The following is a 23,691-nucleotide window of genomic DNA, read 5'->3' as shown; positions in this document are numbered from 1 at the left end:
CGGGGTGTTTCTCAGCATCTAGAAGGGTTCAAGAATCTGGAGAAGGGCTGAGAGTAAATTAATAAAGAGACCAGACATGAAGTATAAATTTGGAAGGCATTTTGGGGAGCCAGAGGACACCTAGCTTCAGTAACCAAGTTCTCCGAATCTCTGGACCCCTAGTTTTTTATAACACAAATTGGCCTAAAGCAAAGCAGATATACATATCAAAGGTAAGGTTTAGTATACAGTAGGCACTGTCAAGTTGGGGGAACTGCCCTAGGCTGTCAGGCAGCAGGCAATAAAATATGCAAATCTTTAGGTTTGGGGAAATGCTTTCAGCTACTCCAGCAGGCAAAAATATGCTGAATATAGAAGCCCATCAACCTTTTGAAGACTTCTTGCATTTAATTATGCCCTGCTGGAATTAGCTTCCAGCATTATATCTTATTTCTCATGGTCATGCAGAAAACTTAGGCCATGTTGTTTGGTCATTTCTCTCTTAGGAAGCATAGTTGTTCTGGGTTGACAGTGCACAAAACCAGAAACCTGTGGAAGACGCAAGGAAATTGTTTTGCCTTTAGGCAAAACTGTGAAATAGAAAAAACCGGAGCCCCGACCTTATTCTGAAATGGGGGTGTCAGCAGAGCCCCCCCAGGTCCACCTGAGGAAGCCATCATCAACTCAGGTCCAGCAGGTGTGGGCAGGACTCCGTGGAATTGCACAAAACCGGCAAGAACCAGCCAGCTTGGTGACTTTGGGAAGTCATTTGATCTCTCTGAACCCCAGTTCTGCCCTCTGTAAGACAGGGATGACGCTCTATCCGAGATATGCCCGGAGGATTAGGCATAATTCTTCATGTGGACTGAGGAGCACAGCACCGAATACAGTGGGAACCAGGTAAGTGGCAGCTACTTGGCGTTATAAGCATCGGGCAGTGGGGAAGGCGTGTGTTTCTAGGTGTGAGGAGTCGTTTGTATTTTTATTCCTCAGTGAATGATCAGGATGTGCTGAATGATTTTTAAAGATGAAAACTGTGATGTGCCACTCCTCTGCGGAGAATAACCTGCAAACGCAGTTGCAGACCAAAGGCTGGTTTCACTCGAGGCTTAAAAAAATACTGCAACACATCAAACAGAATGAATGGTAAAGCGCACTTTCAAAGGTTTAAAAAGAATTCACTTTGTGCAACTAGCAACAATGACTTAAAGGTGTGAAAAGCACGCTTGAGAAAACGTTTACATGTAAAGCAGACAAGACTTTACATGTAAAGTGACTATGTCTTGTGGGAAAAGGAAATGACCTAAATCAGTGGTTCTCAACCTTCTGGCCCTTTAAATACAGTTCCTCATGTTGTGACCCAACCATAAAATTATTTTCGTTGCTACTTCATAACTGTAATGTTGCTACTGTTATGAATCGTCATGTAAATATCTGATATGCAGGACGGTCTTAGGTGACCCCTGTGAAAGGGTCCTTCGACCGCCAAAGGGGTCGGGACCCACAGGTTGAGAACCGCTGGAAGTGGACTCGGGGTGAAATTACAGTACTTATTGTGTCACAGGGTTAAAAATAAAGACATTCATTTATCAAATATCTGTTGAGCGCCCACCCGCCCAGCACACACACCAATTCACAGCACCAGCTCCGCCGGCTTCCCGGCTGACACCTGAGGTCCCATTTCTGCAGAGCTCGCCACCAGCTACAGAGCCGACCAAGTGCTCCGCCCCGTCCGCAGCCCTTGTTACCGCCCGTCACCGCCCGGGAAAGGGCCCCGAGGGAGCCTACGGTGTCCCACGAGGACAAGGAGGCGCTTCACTCGGAAACTTGTCCGCCCGCATTAAAGATGGCGCCTGGGGCGTCAGGTGTCCCTGCTGCGCGGCCCTCCCGTCGGGGGCGGGGCCTACAGAGAGCAGGTGTGAGTTTCAGAAGGGTGTGTTTTGCTTTTCCCGCCCTCTCCCTCCTCCCCTCGCTTTCCCAGCATTTGCTGAGGGTGAACGAGGAAAGATTCGATCAAATTTAACCAGAAGAACTCAAGGCGGGACGCAGCGCAGGGACTTCTGGGAGAGCCGCGCGCGCGGCTGGGCTCGAAGGGCGGGGCCAGGGGCGGAGCGAGGCCGGGCTCGGGGGCGTGTCCACGGCGGCGGGGCGTGTCCACGGCGGCGGGGCGGGGCTGCGGTTGCGGTCCCAGCGCCCGCCGCGGTGGCGGAGGCGCAGGCGTTGGCGAGTGGGTGAGTGAGAAGCCCGCGGAGCGCTGTCTGTCTGGGGTCGGGGGACGGGACCGCGCAGGGCGGAGGCGGGGGCTGTCCCGTGGGTTCGCCTTTCCTCTCTTTTCCCCTCTCTTCCGCGCCCTAACCCGGGCGTCGGGTTTCCCTGCCCGGAGACCAGTGGAGTTGTCTGCATCCGGGCCCCGGGCTTCCCGGCAGCGGCGGCGCCGAGAGCAGGGGATGGGGATCGAGCCTCCCCGCAGCTTTCCCTCCCGCGGCCCCCGAGCCGGCTCCTCCTCGGGACCCGGCGTCAGACCCGTGGGTCCGGCTGCCTCGCGGGCTCCACGGACCAAAGCCTGGGGCCCGGGAGGCCTGGCCGGGGGAAGGCCGAGGTCGGGCGGCGCGGCTGCTCCGGACCTGGTTGGGGGCAGCGAGGAGGCGACGCGGGTGGGAGGGCGGAGTGGACACACCGCGCGTCCACGGGCCCGAACACCTGGGCAGCAGCTCTAGGCTGCGTTTCGCTCCGTTCCGTGGGCCGTGACCCGCTTGCCTCACCGTCCGCGGTTGCGCCGATAAGGGAAGCATTGCGACGTGGGCATCACTTGATGATGGTATCAGTTTCAGAAAGAAGCGCACTGATTCCAGGTCTGAGGGCCCCGCGAGCCCTTCCGGGCGTCTGTGCTCGGAGGCACCGAGGGAGGCCAGGCTCTTGCCCAGGAGATTCAGAGCAGCCGTTGTCAGTCGATAGCAAAGGAACAGCCTGGTTGTGGCCCGTGGATAGATTCCAATTAAAAGTGTTACCATTCTTCACCTGTGATGCAAAGCAAGGGGACACACTGCTTCTGGCATTACTTTTAATTTGTGCAAAAGCTCTGGGACATACTGCTAGAGGGGATCCTTCTCAGACTTTGGAAAACTTAACATAATGGGAACATTACAGAAGCAAGTATATAGCATATGGGCGACTAACAATCTGGAGTCAGAATACTTGACCTATGATGATATGATGGTGTATGTGACGAAGGTACTGTCGCCAGCACCTCAGCCAAACCCTGCCATTCTTTCGGAAAGGACATGAGCTGGATTTGCCTTTTGATGATGAAAAATGAGAAGAACTATTGATCTCATTACAGACTGTGCCGTGTGCTAGCACTCACCTGCTCCAAGAAACAATTGCATAGGGGCTAAATTTTTTTTTTTCCCGTATAAAGTTGATTTTTAAAAAAACCCTCTTTATTGGCTCCCTTAGCAGTCTAAACTTTTCCTTTCAGAGAAAGAGGTAGGAAACCTATAAAAACTTGCCCGCCTTCCAAGCCTGCCCTTGGGCTCCATTTAAAAAGTCCAGCGGAGGGTAGGTTAGCCCATTAGCTGAGAAATGCGAAGCTGTGTGAGATGGCCTGATAGTGATATCTTGATCATCTCTGTGGGTCTTGCCTAATGAAAACTTAGAAAGGGTTGCGGTGTGTGGTGTTACAAGTAGTTCGCTGTCGGTAAAGTTCAAGTCCATCTGGCGGCTTCTGATTCCGAAGGCGGGCTGTGCTGACTTGGGACCCTGTTTCTCTCCGGCTGGGAGAAGAGAAGCGGAAAGCATGGCTGCACGCAGCGTGGGTCCGAATGATGGTTGAATTCGGATTGACAGCTGCGGGGGAGCACCCCCCTTTCTAAATACCAGTCAGGAAAGAGGTGACTGATACTGAGTTATGGTTTAGGGAAAAGCGAAGCTTCGGACCTACCCCTCTGCTAACAGTGTCAGCAAACAACAGTTCATATAATCTGCATGTGTTATTTTCAGAAAACTTGTGAGGCCCATCTCCTGAACCTGCTGTTTACGGGAGTGGCCAGCCACAGGACCGCCCATTTTGGATCCTGGCTTCCCTCAAAAGACTCTTTAAGCTAATAATGTTTGATAAGCCTCTGGGGAAGCCAACACTACGTGTAAATAGATACGTAGATTTTTTTTTTTTTTTTTTTTTTGTATAAAGAAAGACTACTGGTTTTGAACCGGTATTTTTTTCGGCCATGTTTGTATATATGGATTTTCCTCACCAAAATGATGACTTTAAGTGTTAGTAAAATCATTTTTACAGCTTTCAATTAGACTTCTCTGTGACATTTCATTTCTGAAGTTACTTCTTTTGGCAGGATTTAAAACTAAATATGATCCTTGTCCTTTATTTCCTTTCTAATGATACTAGCAGTGAGACTGAATGTAATTAGTGATCTATCATAGTTTAATTTTCACTGTCAGTTAAAAACTTTTGCCATAATCCAACCAGATTTTGCCTTAGGGCTCAATTCCATTTTAGGAAATGCTTTTATTTTCAAGGTAATGATGAAATGCTAGAGTTGCAATCTTGCCTTTATAATTATCCATCATTTTTATCCAGAAAAAAAAAAGAGTAAAAGAAAAATATATTACAATACTATTTAATGGCTGTGTGTTTACTTAATTCATTTCCTTGGCCTCCTGTTTGCTGTTGTTAATGATGCCAATAGCAACATTACAGTTTCAATTCAAATTACATTGCTGTATTCTGTCATTGTAAACTGAGTGCTTAAGTTGTGTCCAAAACAGTGACTATTTTAAACGTGCTATACAGCTTAGATCCACTTACATTGTGATATAACGCAATAAAAAGTAAGCATTCCATAAATGAATTTCTGAAGTGAAAGATGCACACATAAGAACTGTCTTCGTGTTAAACCATATCTGCACATACTTAATGTTTGCCAAGCTGTATGTACCTATTTTTGACATCATGATAAAAGTGTGCATTTAGTGCTCTAAAAATAGAAGTCACTGGTTTTCATGAGTTTTTGAACTCTCTTGACAAGATATAGATAAATCCTTTAACTAAAATGGTTTACTTTGACATGAATTTAGTTATAGATCGAATGTGTTCTCCCAAAGCAATCAAATAGGCAAAGATAGGGATATCACATTTCAGCTCACAACTGCTGTGCTTCACAATTTTGATGAGTGGAATCTACAATTTAGACTTGCTTAAATGAAATTGTAATTTTAAAGATATTCTGTCTTTGAATACAAATATCAAATTTTAATATTAAGCAAAACTAGAGGCCCAATGCATGAAATTTGTGCACGGGTAGGGTCCCTAGCGGCTGCCAGGTGCTGGCCGGGGCCTTCCATCGTTCTGCGCCGCCCAAGGTGGTCAGTGCACGTCATAGCAAGCGATCAAATTCCCGAGGGGATGCTTTGCATATTAGGCTTTTATATATATAGATAGATGATTCCTTTTACACTAACATGTAGAGTGTGCACCCTCAGAGTGATATATTTGAGTAGGTTGAGATAGACAGGAGACCTGGGTTCTAGCCTGGGACTCTGTGAACTTGTCACTTCATTCTTTCTCTCCGTGTCTTTTTTCTCAGTAGATTGAAAGGATTGAACAGGGCTCATCCAGTCATGTTGTTATCTATATATTGTAAATAACTGAAGCTTTTTAATTCAGCAATTTTCATAGAACTCTCTTTGTAGTGATAAAATGCTATACTGCTTTCTTGAATAGCATATTAAATGTTTTATCTTCATTTTAAAACCCGTAATGGGCTTTAGTACCCTGATACCCAAAGAGTTCATTGAGAATAACAGGACCCATTTGCTTACTTTCTGTTACCAGTCCACATTGCTGAGTTTTTGCAATTTTTTGGTCTTTTTCTTTTTTTCTTTTTTCTTTGCCCTTTTAGCAGCTTTTAAGGTATTTCTATTGTCAGGTGTTTTACTAGTTTTCTAAAATTGCCATAACAAAGTGCCACAAACTAGGTGATGTAAAACAAAAACAAAAAAATTATTCTCTCACAGTTCTGGAAACTAAAGTCCAAAATAAGGTGTCAGTGGGGACAAGGTCCTTGAAAGGCTTGAGGGCAGAATCCTTCCTTACCTGCTCTTAGCTTCTCTGGCTACCAGCAATTGCTGACATCCCTTGGCTTGTAGCTGCATCACTCTAATTTCTGCCTCCATCTTTACAAGGCCCTTTTCCCTCTATGTCTGTTTCTCCAAATCTTTCTCTCCTTTTAATGACCCCAGACACTGGATTAGGACTCTCCCTAATCTAGTATGACACCATTTTAACTTGATTACTTACATCTATTTCCAAATAAGGTGACATTTGCAGATACTGGGGGTTAGGACTTGAGCAGATTTTGGGGGAAGAGACAGTTCAGCCTACAATAAGTGTTAGTGCTTCTAACTGAACTCTCCCCTTTCTCATTTAGTCCTCTTTAGTTGATATGGTTTAGGAACCAAATACTCCATTATATTAGAACTAGAAGCCCAGTGCACAAGATTCGTGCACTTGGGGGGGGGGGGGTCCCTCAGCCCCGTGCCCTCTTGCAGTCCAGGAGCCCTCAGGGGATGTCCAACTGATGGCAGGGAGTGGGCCTAAGCAGGCAGTAGGACAGCCTTAGCACTGCTGCGGAGGCAGGAGAGGCTCACACCACCGCCGCTGCTCTTGCCAGCTGTGAGCTGAGCTTCTGGGCTTCTGGGCTTCTGGCTGAGCGGTGCTCCCCCTGTGGGAGCGCACGGACCACCAGGGGGCAGCTCCTGCATTGAGCATTTGCCCCCTGGTGGTCAATGTGCATCATAGCAACTGGTCATTCTGCCATTCGGTCGATTTGCATATTACCCTTGTATTATATAGGATTGCACATAGACTGGATATTTGGGAACAGGGAGGATCTATTCTGTGAGCTTTGGTTCATAATATTTCATCTGAATGTTCAGAGGTCATTTTTAGATCCTTGTCACTTTGGATTTCTAAGCATATTTCTGAATATAAGTGACAAGTTATTATGCATCATAAAATTACATCAGCAAACATTCACTGTGCACCTGCCATGCTAGTTGAATGCCTCTATCCTGGTTGGAGACATGCTTTGAAAACTTTTTTGACTGAAGGGGAGAAAACCGCCTATGCTGAAATTATTTGGGTTTTTGACGGATGACTTTAAAATTGCTGAACCTAATCGTTGCTTTGTGTGCCCTTGTTTAGATATCCTTGGAGCACTTGGATAATGTGACAGTTGGGATGTAGTGATGTCGACTCTCTGTCCTCCACCATCTCCAGCTGTTGCCAAGACAGAGATTGCTTTAAGTGGTGAATCACCTTTATTAGCTGCTACCTTTGCTTACTGGGACAATATTCTTGGTCCTAGAGTGAGACACATTTGGGCTCCAAAGACAGAACAGGTACTTCTCAGCGATGGAGAAATAACTTTTCTTGCCAACCACACCCTAAATGGAGAAATCCTTCGAAATGCAGAGAGTGGGGCTATAGATGTAAAGTTTTTTGTCTTGTCTGAAAAGGGAGTAATCATTGTTTCATTAATCTTCGATGGAAACTGGAATGGCGATAGGAGCACATACGGACTATCAATTATACTTCCACAGACAGAACTTAGCTTCTACCTCCCGCTTCACAGAGTGTGTGTCGATAGACTAACACACATTATCCGGAAAGGAAGGATATGGATGCATAAGGTGAGTGGTTCTGAGCTTATTATTCATGTTAACTTGACCATTGAAAGTTTATCTTCTGTGCTGAGCCAGCTCGGCAAGGGTTCAAAAGCCTGAGTGTGGGCGGCGCAAGGATGAAGAAATGACAGACAAAGAGAATAAGCTGGGTGTAGGACTAGGTGGATCTCCTGTGCCTGGCTGAGGCCACAGAGAGAGATCCAGAGGCAAGCTGAGCCTTTATTTTATAGCCAGAGGTAAACAAGGTAGTGGTCACCGAAGTTACGATGTTCTTGTGAGTTTCACTTGTTTTGGCAGCACTTGCTGCACCTCCCACAGCCCATTAGCTACCTAAGAAGGATCTAGGGAGCATCATAAGGTCAAGCCTAATTATGCTAAGAGGACTGTGCCCTCTAAGCTGGGACTTGTTTGTGGCTTTGCCAACAGATCAGTCCGAGGCTTAACCCTATAGCCGCGCCCTACAATCTTCTGACACATTTATATCTAATTTTTAGAAATTATATGCAGTTAACTTCAAACAGTAGCTATTATTCGCAGCTACCGTATTAGATACAGATCTAGTCTGATGTCTGTCCTACTCATAATGACCAGGGAAGGTAGGAGATGATAGCTCCATGTTACAAATAAAAAGCTAAAGCTTAGAGAAAATAGAGAACATAAGTTTCAGATCCATTGACCCTCAAAGCTATTTTTTTTTTTTTTTTTTTTTTTGGAATTACATGCCTGTGTGTTTTACTTACTACTTAGTGTGTAGGGGTGCAAGCATTTCAAAACAATTGTTTCATAAGCAGTTGGCCATGAAGCCTTTGGTCCCTTTAACTTCTTTGCCAAGTTTCTATATTTGTAAAATAGGAGGTTGGACAAAATGGTTTCTAGGAGATTCCTGTCATTTCATTTTCATAACATAAATGATAGTCCTATTCATTTCATTCCTCTTGCAGATTGGGCTAGAGGAAATTGTTGTTATTTCCTAAATCCTATAGTTTAATATACCGTATAGTGATACTTATATTTCCATGTACTTTTGGCAGATTTGAAGAACAAATTTATTTCTCCTTTCTACTTTGCAGTTTGATACTAACATGGAAATCCATTAAATAATTATTAATTTTATGAGGCTTTTACTAGATAGTAAGGAAAAATAGTATCTTTTAAAGAAATAGTTTCTTACCATGTTTGCAGGCTTGCCTCATTATTTTTAACATGTATATGGAAATCATTTAAATCAGGAAGCTCTATATTCTCCAGGTTCAACTTGATCTTAGTTCATTTGAAAGTGCAAATCATTATCTTTGTGAAACTATGCAGACTGTTTTCTGTTAAATTATCTGTTTTTAACAAAAAAAAAAAAAGGGTGGTTTTATGTTTGGTTAATTTACTCCCTCCCCTTTTTCTGTCCTAAAGTGAAAGTATTTTTCCCATGAACTAAATTACACAAGAACATGTCTGCTACTTAACTGTATTGTAAAAAATAAGCATCACATGTTTTTTTTTGTTTTTGTTTTTAATTATCTTAATGAATTTCCCCTTGCTCAGGAAAGGCAAGAGAATGTCCAGAAGATAGTGCTAGAAGGCACAGAGAGAATGGAAGATCAGGTAAGGTGGAGAGTGCACGCTGTCAAACACTGCCAGGCACACGGTGTGTCTGTAAGGCTGAAGGCTACTTGTGTTAAGGTCTTGAGGCCCTATTAGTTTGACAGAGTGAGCCCGAAAGTGAACAGACCCTTTATGGAGATGTGTGGAAGAAACCTGATAAAAACTTGCATACCTTAGACCTGAATAATTAAATGAAAGTCCAGTGTAGTCACATCTACAGAGTAATATTTTGTTACCTGTTTTCCGTATCCACAGAGTAAATTTTGAATAACTTGCTTATAGTCAAAATTAAAAATTATGTTTGAGATTTTCTTTAAAGTCATGTTTCTCAGACATTTCCGCAGAAGTAGTTGTAACAGGAGGACAGTGAGTTCTCCTATAACAGTGATGGCGAACCTATGACACGCGTGTCAAGGTGACACGCGAACTCATTTTTTTGGTTGATTTTTCTTTGTTAAATGGCATTTAAATATATAAAATAAATATCAAAAATATAAATCTTTGTTTTACTATGGTTGCAAATAACAAAAAATTTCTATATGTAACACGGCACCAGAGTTAATTTAGGGTTTTTCAAAAGGCTGACACGCTGAGCTCAAAAGGTTCGCCATCACTCTCCTATAAGGTATCTGTAGATGTAGGCATAGCTCTAAGCATAATATATCTTTGAAATGGTATCGTTAGAATTCATGCATTACATTTTATTCTATGAAATGTCTGTCTGTTTTAATGTTATAATTTGCCGGTGATATTCCTCACCTTTATACGACCAGGCTTCTTGTAATACCAAGTCTCCAGGAAAATGTAAATGTTTATCCCATGACTTTGAATTCCCTTAGGGAGCAGGCACCAGAGTTTGGAAAGCATGATTGCAAAGATAGGGCTCCCTGTGGAAATGAAGTACAAGTGATTTCAGCACTGGGCCGAGCAGTCCTTCTGAAGGGGACTCTCCAGTGGAGAAAGGGTTCTTTGCTTTTACTGTTGCCCCAACTACCCTCTTTGTTTCTTTGAAACTCCAGTACAAACATGGCTGATTTTCTTTTCTCTGGTTCTCTTCAGCATGCCCGAGATAGAATACTACTTTAAACAAAAATTTTCTTTTTAATATGTTTTTATTGACTTCAGAGAGGAAGGGGGAGGGAGGGAGAGAGAGAAACATCAATGATGAGAGAGGATCATTGATTGGCTGCCTCCTGCATGCCCCCTACTGGGGATCAAGCCCACATCTCAGGTATGTGCCCTGACAGGGAATCGAACAGTGACCTCCTGGTTCATAGGTCAATGCTCAACCATTGAGCCACACTGGCCAGGCTAAACAAAAACTTCTAAAAATTTGTGAAAATGCAGGGGCATTAAGTAAGGAAATACTTTTGTAAAAAAAACTTTCCATACCAGAATAACTATTCTGGGGAAAGGTTTGAGACGTACAAGAAATTGTTTCTCTTTGTCCAGAGAACCCCAGCCTATGCTTGCTGATCAATAAGCAGGGGTGACTTTTGCAAACTTCTAGTTATGGAGTATTTAGAATTACCTCAAGATAAGGAAATTTAGGATTCAGTAACATTCTGCTTTTACAGGAACTTTTTCAAACCAGAAGCCTGTACTTATAAAGTTACCACTGTTAATGAATGCTGTCTCGCTTTTAAGGGCTCTTAAAGACATAGTCCTACCCCTTCTGTTGTCATGAGGAAAGTATACTGGGACAAACAAGGTTCTTAGAGGGGGAAACATTATCTTGCTCAGAAGTCAGAGAAGTTGGAGGAGGAAAGGAAGCTGAGGGATTTTCTTTTAGAGCCTCTCTGTGTTCAGCCTAGTAAGATTTTTTTGTTAAGCTTCAATACAGATACGCATTTGCTTATGGTGATGAATGTCAGATACGGTGTATAAACTACTATATATGCCTAAACCTAAGGGAAGGTATTTTCCTCCAATTATCCTTTCTGAAAAGGAGTTGCCTGATAATTAAGGCTTTACAAATCTCACATAATGTGCCTTCAATGACTTTATTTTAAACAGTAAAGACTATTTGGGGATGACATGTAAGTGTGAAACAACTTCAGTCAGTGCGAGTTCTGGATGCTCAGAGTTGTCCTCTGATAAAATCACTGTACAAGCACGCAAAAGTAACAGCCTTCAGTCATTATTCTTGTTGATTTGTAGTGTTATTGGTTGTAATTGTAAACAAACATTTACAAATTACTTTAAAGAGCAGAGTGGTTATGTTGTAGAGGTTACTACAGCTTGAATTTTTTTTTTTTTTAATAATAAAACCTTCTATGATGCAAGGGAGCTTCTGGCGTAGGATAAAATTTCCAGAGACAGCATTACATTTACTTATATAATTGTTTTTGTGGCTTTTTAAATTTTTTAAAAGTTATTTAAAAAAACTTTTTTATTTTAAGTGTTGACATATGCCTTACTATGTGATCACCACACTAAGTCTAGCAACCATCACATTTAAATTCTCAAGCAACTTACATGATCATGGGGCTCTGAACACTGGGTTAGGTCACTCAAAAAATGAGTGTAGGTATGACAGAGGTTCTAATTTGAAGATGCATGTGAAGAATCTACGTCTCAAAGTTTATATATTGAGGATGGTCAGAAATTTTGGGAGAGTGGTAGTGATAGTGCATAAATGAGGGATCACTTGATTTTCAGAAGCTTTACATTTGTGGTTTTCTATATTTTCACTCTAGAGACTACAGATTTCAAAATTACATTTTTGACATATAAAAGAAGTAGAAGTATTATCTTGGAAAAAACTCTAAAGGAAACTTGTATTTTATTGATTATTAAAATATATATGTGATGTTTTTGATTTGCATTTAGGTAGATTAAAGCTTATTATGAACGTAGAGGTTCAGGCTTTACTACAAGTTCATTGCTGAGGATTCTAAAGTCTTATGCTTCGCTTTATTTATTTTAAAATATAAAACACTGATAACATTTAATTAACAAGATACATCTCACATTTCAAAAGGAGATCCTTTCTGAATTTGGAGTGATGATTTAATTATTGCATTTAACAGTAAATGATAAACCAAGGATTCTATTGTAAGAAAATTATTTCCGGTATAATGGAAATGAGTTTTAAATAGCATGTGAGTCCTTTAGAAATGTTTTGGAGTTGTAGACTTGTTTGGAGCTGTGTTTGAACAAGTTAGCAAGTATTTCTATCTTTGCTTTCAGTGTTTAATTTTTTATTGTCCAGCTTATCTTATATTGTGTGATTTTTCTTCACCTCATTTACTTTTTTGTGCAGGGTCAGAGTATTATTCCAATGCTTACTGGAGAAGTAATTCCTGTAATGGAACTGCTTTCATCTATGAAATCACACAGCGTTCCTGAAGAAATAGATGTAAGTTCTTATTTTATTAAATAGAAACAATCATATCTTTTATCCATTTTTTTTTCAGTTACATTACTGTTAAGTATATTAGTAGTATTCTCATTTTGTTATTATAATTATGATAACATTAAATTTATTTATTTGTCCTCTTGTGTATTTCCTAGAAGTGGGAGAATTTCAGACCTTATAGAAGCAATCAATATAATGCAGTACTTTTGGTAACACAACAGTGTGTAAATGGAAGTTTACCCATATTCACCAATGTAGTTTCCTTAATCATTTGTTGAGGACATTTAGAGTCACATACTGTGCAGCTATAGAGAATTTTTAGGAAACAATTTTTGTAGCTTTCTGAAATTTTTGTCATTAGGATTTGTCTCCTGATCCTGACAGCTCAGAAGAGGGGGTTGTTCTTGTAACAATTGTTGCTTAACCTGCCTGACCAGCCTTCACATTTGTTCTTATGAAAGTTTATGGTAGTGCACAGAGATTGTTTTATGGGGATTCTTGATGTTTAGAAATGAGGGCAATATGTTATATTGAACCTAGACTTCAGAAAACTTGTATATTAAAAGTGGTTTTCAACATTATTATACCAGATTTTTTGTGTGACTTTTAGATTGCTGAAACAGTTCTCAATGATGATGACATCGGTGATAGTTGTCATGAAGGCTTTCTTCTCAAGTAAGACTTTTGTTTATTTCCATAAAAGCTGGATGAAGCAGATACAGACCTTATGCTTGCCTATGACAGGATATTGAGGAAAGTAAACAACAGAATGACTACCCCATGTTATTCTAGGGACAACATTGCATATGTGAACTATTACTTAGCTTTGTGTTATCTTTTCATTTATTACATATCTGTGATATATTTGATGTTACTCTTTTTTTAATATCTAAAGAAGCTGAGTTTTGATAATGCCCAGACAAGAAATCTTAGTCCCTTCTTTGGTTCTGGTTTCTTGTTTTACTTCTCATTAAAGCTGAAACTAATAACTTTTTCAATATAAATTGCATTGTGCATGTACTTGAGTTATTTGGGCCTAGAAAAGAAAATTATTTATATTTGTATTCATCCTTTCCATCTTACAATGGATTTTAGTACTTAAAAGTGTGGGCTCTAAAATCAGATTTTCCAAGTTACTGCTGTATAACCCTGGGCAAGCTACCTGAACTCTGTGTGCCTCCATGCCCTCATCTGCAAAATGGGAATAATAATAATAATAATAATAATAATACTTCATGGAATTGTTCTAAGTGTTGAGTGAGATCAATTACATTAAGCATTTAAAATAGTGTGTGGCATGTAAAAATAGCTAATAGCTAATATTTGCTATTTATATTTCTTCTAAGGAAAATGATAATAATAATAGGCAGTATTTATTGAGTGCCTACATGTTATTCCCTAATCTAAGTGCTTTCTCTTCATGTATAGTCTCATCTTCTGCTTTAGTGTTTCTTTACAATTGCAGTTTATCATGAAGTTTTATTTATTTTTTTAAATATGTTTTTATTGATTTGAGACATAGAGAAAGGAAGGGAGAGGGAGAGAAACATCAATCGGCTGCCTCTTGCATGTCCCCCACCCAGGGATTGAGCCTGCAACCTGGGCATGTGTCCTGTCCAGGAATGGAACTGGTGACCTCATGGTGCACAGGACCACGCTCAACCACCTGGCCCACATTGGCCAGGGCATGAAATTTTATTTTGAAAAATGAGGAGTGCTTTTATGCCCAACAGTCTTTTCCTTTAGATTTATGATGGAATGGTAGAGGCAAGGGTGAGTCTAACCTAGAGGCCTTAAATGGCTTGAATCAGAAGCGCATTAGTCCTGATTCTGTTCAGTGTTAGCCATTCATAGCATTAATTTTAATCTCCTTTGACTTTAAGTAAGTCACTTAACCTCTCTCTGTACCTCAGTTCCTTCCACTATAAAATGGTAATATTTTACTAAATGGGTTGTTTTAAGGTTGAAATGAGAGAATCTCTGTGAAAGGCATGTAGAGATGAAGATGGCATTATATTTATAGCTTTGGTGCTTCGCATGGAAAGCTATTCGAAATGATTTGAATAGCTTTCCTTCTTTTCTTTTACTTTGTGGAATTGTTTTACAGCCAATTTTTTAAAATCTCTTTTCTTCAATTTACAGTGCCATTAGCTCACACCTGCAAACCTGTGGCTGTTCTGTTGTAGTAGGTAGCAGTGCAGAGAAAGTAAATAAGGTAATTTATTTTATAATCCAACAAATAATCTCACTTTTTAATACTGCTAACACATCATAGATTGTAATTTAAAGGTTAGGTTACAGACAAAATGATCTAATAGTATAAGGCAATAAAACCTGACCAAATAACTGTGACACCCTAAGCAAAAAGGAGGGTTCCATGGAGAAAGTCTGCGTATTATATCAGCCACCTGGAGAGTCACAATACGTATTCAAATGGTACAGGCTTTGAGGTATATTGAAAATTTACCAGCATTTCCCAAACTTATTTGACCACAGAATCCCTATTTTTAGCAATAATTGTTATCATCCATGGACTATTCTGTGTGTCTAAGGAATATTTATTTCTCAGGTTATATTTTATTGGCAAAAACAATTGAAATTTCAATTCTAATTTCTTTCATAAGCAAACCAATGCTGTTATTTTACATTATATTTTAATGCTAAATTCTTTTCTTTTACAGATAGTAAAAACATTATGCCTTTTTCTGACTCCAGCAGAGAGAAAATGTTCCAGATTATGTGAAGCAGAATCATCATTTAAATATGAGTCAGGACTCTTTGTCCAAGGCCTGCTAAAGGTAGAATCTACACTGGTCACAAGTGAAACCATTTTTTGAGACTCATCATAAGTGTCTTTTGAACATTAGTATTTAAGGTATCTCATGTTTTTCTGCCAAGGGGCTGACTTCCTTTACACAGACTGAGCATGGAATCTATGTCTTACTGATTTATGGTTCGTAGCAGTGAAACATCACAGAACATCTTTGTATTTCTCTCTGTTTTCCTGTAGCTGCCTGTTTGACTTTAAATTTTTTTTTAATATGTGCTTGAATCAGGTTATCTGAAATGGGACCATTTATTTATTTATTTTTTACTGAACAAATTTTAATTTTTGTGTTACCATTTTGTTTATGTACCATATTCATTTATTGAAAAAAAATTTAAAGCTGCCTTCAAACTTGAAAAAGTATATAAGGTTTTATCAATTCCTGTGTATGTATTAAACAATATTACTTTCATTTTTCTTTTGTTTAAATCTGCTTCTGAAGGGAAAAGACATAAATATTAATTAGCCATTATTTTGAGTAATTACAGGGAGGACAGTTATTCACTTTATCAAATCTATTGTTGATGTTTTTATCATAATCAAACACATGAAGATATAGATTCCTAAAGCTTATGTGATTCTCTCATAGTGGATGCTTTCTTGAAGGTGTAGATATAACAAAATGAACAAAAAATAGTAAAAAATTGTTACAAATAAAAATTATATTCAGCTTTTGCATTTTCAATAATGTGCATGCTATGAGCTCAAAATAATAGTACTTAAATACAGAAACTATTTAAGGGAAACATTTCTGATTTGAATTGCACAAATCTGAAAATTAGAACTTCTTCTCTATCAAAGACATAAGGTATTTAGTACTTTTTTTCCTCAGCAACCTCTCATGTAATTACATAATTTTATCCCTAAAAGGGTTTTATATTAGATCTGTATAGGAAAGCTTCAAACTATAACATAATGAAAACATATTTGTTAAGAATTTTACATGCAATTATAAATTGTGTAGTCTTTTAGAAAATAGTTCGACATTATATATCCAGAGCCTTACAAACGTTTAAAGACTTAACCTACTGTTTCTACCTCTGGAAATTCTTCCTAAAGAAACAATTATATGTGCAGAAGATTTACATATAAAGATGATTATCACAGCATGATAGGAGTAAAAAAAAAATGGAAACAGCCTTTATCTTCTGTTCTCTTCAAGTACATAGCACGGTGCCTTATACACAGTATGTCCTTATTCCATGGCAGCCCAACCAACTATACCTAGAAAGAAGTGCATTCTTTACTTATTATAAAAATATATTAGAAATTACAAGAGTATGTGAATAGTCAAGAAGAAGAAATGGTTACTTGTAATCTCACAATCCGGAAAATAACCATTGTTAAGATTTGACATGTATCTTGTGGTCTTGTTTTCTTCTGTATGTATTTTTTCACATCTCCCCTCACCCCCCAAAAAATTGGATTATACTTTGTATATTCTAATCTGTTTTGTTTTTTTCACAATATATTGTGAACATCTTTCAATATCAACACATAAATTTCTGCAGCTTAATTTAATCACTTCTCTTTTTGGATTCTTAGGTTGTTTCTATCACTAAAACTTTGTACACAATCATGAGTAATATATGAGTCTAAATTTCTAGAGATGGACTTGCTAAATCGAAACCAGGGTGTGTTTTTTTTATTTAAAAAAATAAATCTTATATATCATTTGGCAAATAAGACAGTGACTTTTCCTTTCATTGTGACAGGATTCCACTGGAAGCTTTGTGCTACCTTTCCGGCAAGTCATGTATGCTCCCTACCCCAGCACTCACATAGACGTGGATGTCAACACCGTCAAGCAGATGCCACCCTGTCACGAGCACATCTACAATCAGCGCAGGTACATGCGGTCAGAGCTGACGGCATTCTGGAGAGCCACTTCAGAGGAGGACATGGCTCAGGATACGGTCATCTACACCGACGAAAGCTTCACTCCCGATTTGTAAGTCATGCTGTCCTTTGATATTGTCGTTAAGCAATATTATGAAATTGTCTTTTGTGAGTAAGAGCAAAACAAATGAGTCTGTGTTTAAAAGGAAAGAAAGGTTACTATGAGTTATGCTTGAAGAAATATTTGGTTAATCAAGCATTTTTTCTTAAATGTCTATTTTTCTTACTATAATCGTGTTTCTCATAAGATAGATTAGTTTTTAAAAATAAATATTTAAATATTTAACAAATATCTATTGAGCCCTAGGCACAGTACTAGATCCTAAGGTTAATAGTGGCCAGACAGCCCCACTCTAACATTGCTTATAGTCTGATGTATAGGAGTCACTAAAAAGCTTATTAACTAAACCAAAGAAGTAATTCTAAGCCTTTTCTTTCTTGATATGTGAATATAAAATACAACAAAACTGTCAAAAATATTAATAGAGCATTCTTTTACTTTGAATTTTATATTGTGGTATTTGTTCCTTACCATAAAGTCTGATTAGTATTTTTAAAAGATAAAAAGTAATGATAATAAAATATTCATTGTTAACCCAATTAGGAAAAAATGGTGATGATAAATCTGAATTATAAAACCCTAAGAAAACACTGAAATTTTAGGTACTTTCCTATTTACTTCTGAAATCAGGAAAAGATTTGTAGCATACTGGGATACATTATGATTCTCTTTAATTAAAGTGCCTGGCACATAGAATGTGCTCAACAATTGTTGACTAGAATCATACAGGTTTGAGTATATAGGGGAGCAGTAAAATTGGAGTGATCAGCCTGTCCTGTTTTTCTAAGAAAAAATTTGAGCTGAGGCAATAGACATGTGCAGCACCAGTAGTCACACAGAATGTGCTGACCAAAAACAGAAAAGGAACACCATGTTCACTAGAAGAGGAACACCATGTCCACCAGAAGAGGAACACGGGATCTCAGCCTTGTGTATACCAGGTGCAGAGAGATGACTTCATTAGGACCCGTCTTTCCCAGCTCTCCAGTGTTCCTGTTGGTTCCTTAGAAAGCTTTAGGAAAATTGGTTAGAACATGAATTGTTCAAAATTGGAATTCCAGGCACTAAGCTTTCACATACACTATTGGTAATTTTGGTACTCATGTAAAGTTCTCAGAATTCATTTGTTCCTTCAAGCATTTTCCTCTTTCCTAAAGTATTTAGTATTTTTTTCTTTTTTTGCTTGGTTGCTTCATAGCTCTTTTGGGGAATTTGGGGAATTTTAGAATTGGTTTACAACCATCTAATATTTTTTTAGAGAGGATATGTGTATAATTTAACATTTCTTATTCATTTTAGTCAGTTATGCTTGCTTCACAAATTTGACAAACTATGATCAGCCAGCTATTGTTTTGCTGATACAACAAAATAATGTTATAAATTTAAAATTTTTTCCCAGTTCTATGTAAATTTTCTAAACATAAAACTGTCTAAATATATTTTCAGCGACTAGATTGTGAATTGTTAAATTTTCCATTAGACATATTTTACTTTTATTTAAAACAATATCACCAATTTTTAAGATATTTTTTAATTTTAATGTTTAGATATAATTTCAGTCACTGCCTCGAACCTACTGGGGATCGAGGCCACAATCTGCATGTGCCCTTGACTGGAATCGAACCCAGGACCTTTCAGTCCACGGGCTAACGCTCTATCCACTGAGCAAAACCAGCTAGGGATACTTTTTAACATTTTGCTTTATCTAATTCATTATGAACAAGATACTCATTCAGTGAAACAGGCATATTAAGAACAGCGGACTTTAAATAGCCTTATTCTCTCTCCAAAGCCAGAGAAGGAGTGCTGTCAAGGTCCACATTGGCCACTGATTGGATACCTTGTAATTATGCTGCTTCTCCCCCCTCCCCCTTTTGGGTTTTCTTCTGTTGTTTGGTATACTCTTCTCTTAAAACTAGGAAATTTTAGGTACTTTCCTATTTATTTCTGCACACTCACCTCTTTCCTGCCACTCCTCTCATTATATGATGATCATTACTATTTTCAGTTCAAATTGCTTACCTTATTAAATGTTACATTACCCTTTTGACTTGAGTATAACCTAACATCTCAGTAAACTCTCTCGGGAAGTAGAAGTCAAGGAGAGGGAAGGAAGAAGAGAAAAGATTGAAGGGGTTCAGACCTGGGAAGACAGCAGTCTTTTTTAAGCACCTGCTCTGTCCTGGGTGGTGTGTGAGATGCACACTCTCTCAGGTGGCGTTACATCTTAACTTCTTGTCTTATCATTGTTGACAAGGCAGATGATGCTTTCCTAGAACATTAGCTGGTTCATGTTACTTGCCAGATGATGGGCTCACGATGCAAACCCAGTGGTTGTGATGTTGCCGATAGTCATCTAGCTGTGTCTCTTAATCCCACTCCAGTGATTGTTAGCATCCATCCTTTTGCCTTTCTTCATCCTAAAATGTAAACTAGAAGCTATTAGTACATAACATTATCCTTCTATTTTGTTTTGGGTGTTGTTGGTAGTGTTGTGTGTCTACTTTTATTGCTGTTTTATTTTTGAGATGGCAAGAATTGGTAACTGTATTTACTAATTACCTAAGGCTCTCAACATTTTTTAAATGGTGAGTGTATTAAAATAGTTTGATAGATATTACATATCATTCTTGGGATTGCTTATCTTTAAAAGAAAAATAATTACATAGTGGCCTGACAAACTCCAGTAAGATACAAATGTCTCCTTGAGCTAAAATAAATACATAGTATATATTTTAAAATATATATGTCTAATTTTTATTTAAAAAATGTTTATATGTAATATCCCATTTCTAAGAATTTAATTTATTGGCTGGTGTAGAATTATGGAAAGTAGCATTGTGCAGGCATTTCAACATTTGGACTATTTTCTTCACAGGAATATTTTTCAAGATGTCCTACACAGAGACACGCTAGTAAAAGCCTTCCTGGATCAGGTAAATGTTAAACCTGAGGTCGTTGGAGTGAATGATATGACATGTTTTGGTTTTTTATTTCATGCATCCTACAATGCCTGTACTTTGTATGTAACATCTTAGAATTGAGTCATTATCTTTTTGTAGTGTCTCTGGTCTTTTTGAAAGTGTCTACATGATTTTTCTTTTGAGTTGTTAATGAGTAGTAGTCTGAATATTAACAATTAAAGATGCATCATCCCCCCATTCAAATAATAAATGTTTTCATTCTGAGCACTAACCTATAACTCAAAGTATTTTCTTTTGTTGGGGTGAAGGGAGAGGGTGCACAAATGTTTTTTATTTACCTTAATTGCGTCAAAAATGTCTTTAAACCCTGTACCTCTATTTCAATGATAGCATTTTTATTGTCTCCTTCTTTTGAAAAAAAAATCTGCTTAATTATACATTTGAAGAGAATTATAATTATATGGAACTTATTTCTTAATATACTAGAACTTTGTCATAGTATCATTCTGAGGATCAGGTCAGAAAACTTTGTCATAGATGCAGCTTTGAAATAATGAGGTCCTTAGGTTTAGTAGAAATTTTTGATCAGGTCTGTAGTCTGACATATTCCAGAGTTCAAAGATAATATGTAGTCATGTGATTCCATATTGCTCAAGCTGAAATGAGATCCTTCTACTGTTATAGCTGTACCCTCCCCATGTCCCTTCCCTCCCCCCAGCAAGAGTCCTAGGATATGAATATCTTAAAATCATAATTTAAGTGGGGCTCAACTTTTGGGAGCTACAACTTTATTTGAAGATGTGGGCAGAAAAAGTCAAGTAACATAATTGGAAGTAACTTATAAGTATGATTTTTTTATGATTTTAGAGAGAAAAGTGAGAGAGATAGAGAAATATCAGTGTGAGAGAGAAATATTGATTGGTTGCCTCTAGCATGCACCCTGACTGGGAATAAAACCTGCCACCTTTTGGTGCACAGGATGATGCTCCAACCAACTGACCCACAATGGCCAGGGCCAATTATTACTTTTAATAATAAAAATAAATATGAATGTACTCTGAGGTAGAATGAAAAATACTAACTCTTAAATATGAAACAGAACTGTCAGACTGCTTCCAGATTCAGTACTTCTGTCATACTCCTGCCTGATAGGAGACATCCATGGAAATGATTGCGGGAACTGCTCTAATGTACATTATCTGCCAGGCTCTGTTAACACCGTGATAGGAACATGTTGTGTAAGTAGAATGAGAGCAAAATATTTATTAAAGCATTCATTTTCCTGTAGGTCTTTCATTTGAAGCCTGGTTTATCTCTCAGGAGTACTTTCCTTGCACAGTTTCTGCTCGTCCTTCACAGAAAAGCTTTGACGCTAATAAAATATATAGAAGATGATACGTAAGTAAAACTATATGGAAGAAAAACCTTTGTGCATTTTTAAAATTTGTTCCTTTTTAACATTTTCTATATTACATGTATTTGTTTTTTATTATTTGTAGGCAGAAGGGGAAAAAGCCCTTTAAATCTCTTCGGAATCTGAAGATAGACCTTGATTTAACAGCAGAGGGCGATCTTAACATAATAATGGCTCTAGCTGAGAAAATTAAACCAGGCCTGCACTCCTTTATCTTTGGAAGATCTTTCTATACTAGTGTACAAGAACGAGACGTTCTAATGACTTTTTAAATGTGTAACTTACTAAATATGTTTCATCACAATCATAATTGCTGCTAAAGTAGCTCAGTTGGTACGGGACACATCAGTCCCTGGGGTCACACTTCAAAGTCCTACTTGGCAATGGCAGTCAAACTTAGTTACACTACAGTTGTCACAAGAAGTCTGCGAAGGGATGTCAGGTGCATCGTTAGCAGTGGATGGATCTTTTCTTAGTTGTGCTCTCTTGGGATACAGACTTATGTTTACAATTATAAATATTATTGCTATCTTTAAAAAAGATATAATAATAGAATATAAACTTGACCACAACTACTGTTTTTTGAAACTTAGGATTCATGGTTTACATGTATCAAAGTGAAATCTGAGTTAGCTTCCAAGAGAGAAAGTACTAGTTGACTTTGCACTTTTTGGTGTTTCTCGGTACATGGGATTACTAATACTGTTGCAGTCAGCTGAAAACTGGAGCTTCTGAATCATTTCAGTTCCATAGACAGGAAGTTAACTTGAAGCTAGGGTAAGCTTGAGAAAGAAAATATTGTTCAAGCAGATGTTTAACTAAAGTTAATTATTAGATCCTACTTTGTAGATGTAGTCATTCAGAGTCAGTGTGTGTAGAAATGAACACAATCAGGGTGGTTTTGTTTTGTTGCTAAGCTCTGTCAAAGAAAATATAGGAAATTGGATTTTATGTTTTAGTAGTCGTTGCCAACTTTTTAAATGAATGTTCATTATTTTTGAGCCAAGTGGAAATGTGTACTTCTGTGCCCTTTTTTTCCTCGGAGACTATAATTACTTGGAAGAAGTTTGGGTTTCACTGGTCAGTCGTTGTCATCTTGTTTTCTTCTCGTATAGTCTCACCCTGATGGCAATCATTGTAATTCCGAGACTATGAAATGCAATAGAGAATATACTAACAACTTTTTTCAGGAATAGAGGTTAGTACCTTGTCTTCTTATATTTCTGCACATATTTTTTAAGTTGTTGCCGTGTGTCTTTGCCCGCATCGTCTGAGGAGTAGCAGGAGACACTTCACTGACATGCTATTAACTAGGTGCTACTTTAGCAGAACTGAGTGGTCTATTTCTTTTGTTTTCTTAATGTGTTTGGACCATTTTGCTGGCTACAAAATAACTGATTAACGTAATTCTGTGCTAGGACAGTGTTGACATAGTAATAGAATATGCAAGCATAAAAAATTATTTAAAGCTGTGGAAGTAACACAAAAGGGAAAAATATTTATAAGAAAGGGATAAAAGTGATAGAGCCCCTCTGCCCTTGCCCAAATTTAACCAAAAGCATGTTCTGTTTTGAAAAGTCCTAATGGCCTTTCACATCACTCATAAGAAACATTTTATATACACAGAACTAGATGACTGATGCTATCATGAAAAAATGTACACATACCACCTTGTTGTACCCTGTACTCACTGTTTTTTACATGATAAATTATTGAAGTGCTGACTGGTTTTCTGTTTTTTTGCTGGTTTATTGTATTGTTATTTAGAATGCAAGTTGTACAGTGAAATAAGTTATTAAGGCATGTGTAAACATTGCTACATATATTTTCTCCTAGAAGGAGAATTTTGAATAAAATATCTTTGACATTTTGTCTCTTACAGTTATTTGTTTAGAAAAGCAATGCTGTGATACTGAAAGACTGCTTTCC

The 23,691-nt window shown here is 38.4% G+C and overlaps 1 protein-coding gene across 1 annotated transcript; it reads left to right on the top strand.

Moving 5' to 3' along the window:
- Window positions 1-2,145: 2,145 nt before the first annotated feature.
- On the top strand, window positions 2,146-23,643 carry C9orf72 (C9orf72-SMCR8 complex subunit). Its single transcript, XM_070400817.1, has 11 exons — window positions 2,146-2,210; window positions 7,199-7,686; window positions 9,217-9,276; window positions 12,542-12,637; window positions 13,248-13,312; window positions 14,780-14,852; window positions 15,319-15,435; window positions 17,180-17,415; window positions 20,303-20,360; window positions 21,637-21,746; window positions 21,848-23,643. Exons 2-11 carry the CDS (start codon window positions 7,243-7,245, stop codon window positions 22,032-22,034), a joined length of 1,446 nt encoding a protein of 481 aa, XP_070256918.1. The 5' UTR covers window positions 2,146-2,210; window positions 7,199-7,242; the 3' UTR covers window positions 22,035-23,643.
- Window positions 23,644-23,691: the final 48 nt, after the last annotated feature.

Source organism: Myotis yumanensis, unplaced genomic scaffold, assembly GCF_028538775.1.
Source record: "Myotis yumanensis isolate MYYU_CA2020_CCGP unplaced genomic scaffold, mMyoYum1.0.hap1 SCAF_21, whole genome shotgun sequence".
Classification (NCBI taxonomy): Eukaryota; Metazoa; Chordata; class Mammalia; order Chiroptera; family Vespertilionidae; genus Myotis; species Myotis yumanensis.
The sequence above is the reverse complement of the archived record's forward strand: the minus strand, read 5'-3'. Positions and strand labels throughout refer to the sequence as shown.

Bases quoted from the DNA above. Each gene is read 5' to 3' on its own strand.
- C9orf72 (XM_070400817.1), top strand. From the start codon at position 7,243: ATGTCGACTCTCTGTCCTCCACCATCTCCAGCTGTTGCCAAGACAGAG. The intron at 9,277-12,541 runs GTAAGGTGGAGA...TTTTTTGTGCAG, and splicing joins CAGAGAGAATGGAAGATCAG to GGTCAGAGTATTATTCCAAT. The intron at 13,313-14,779 runs GTAAGACTTTTG...TTCAATTTACAG, and splicing joins CATGAAGGCTTTCTTCTCAA to TGCCATTAGCTCACACCTGC.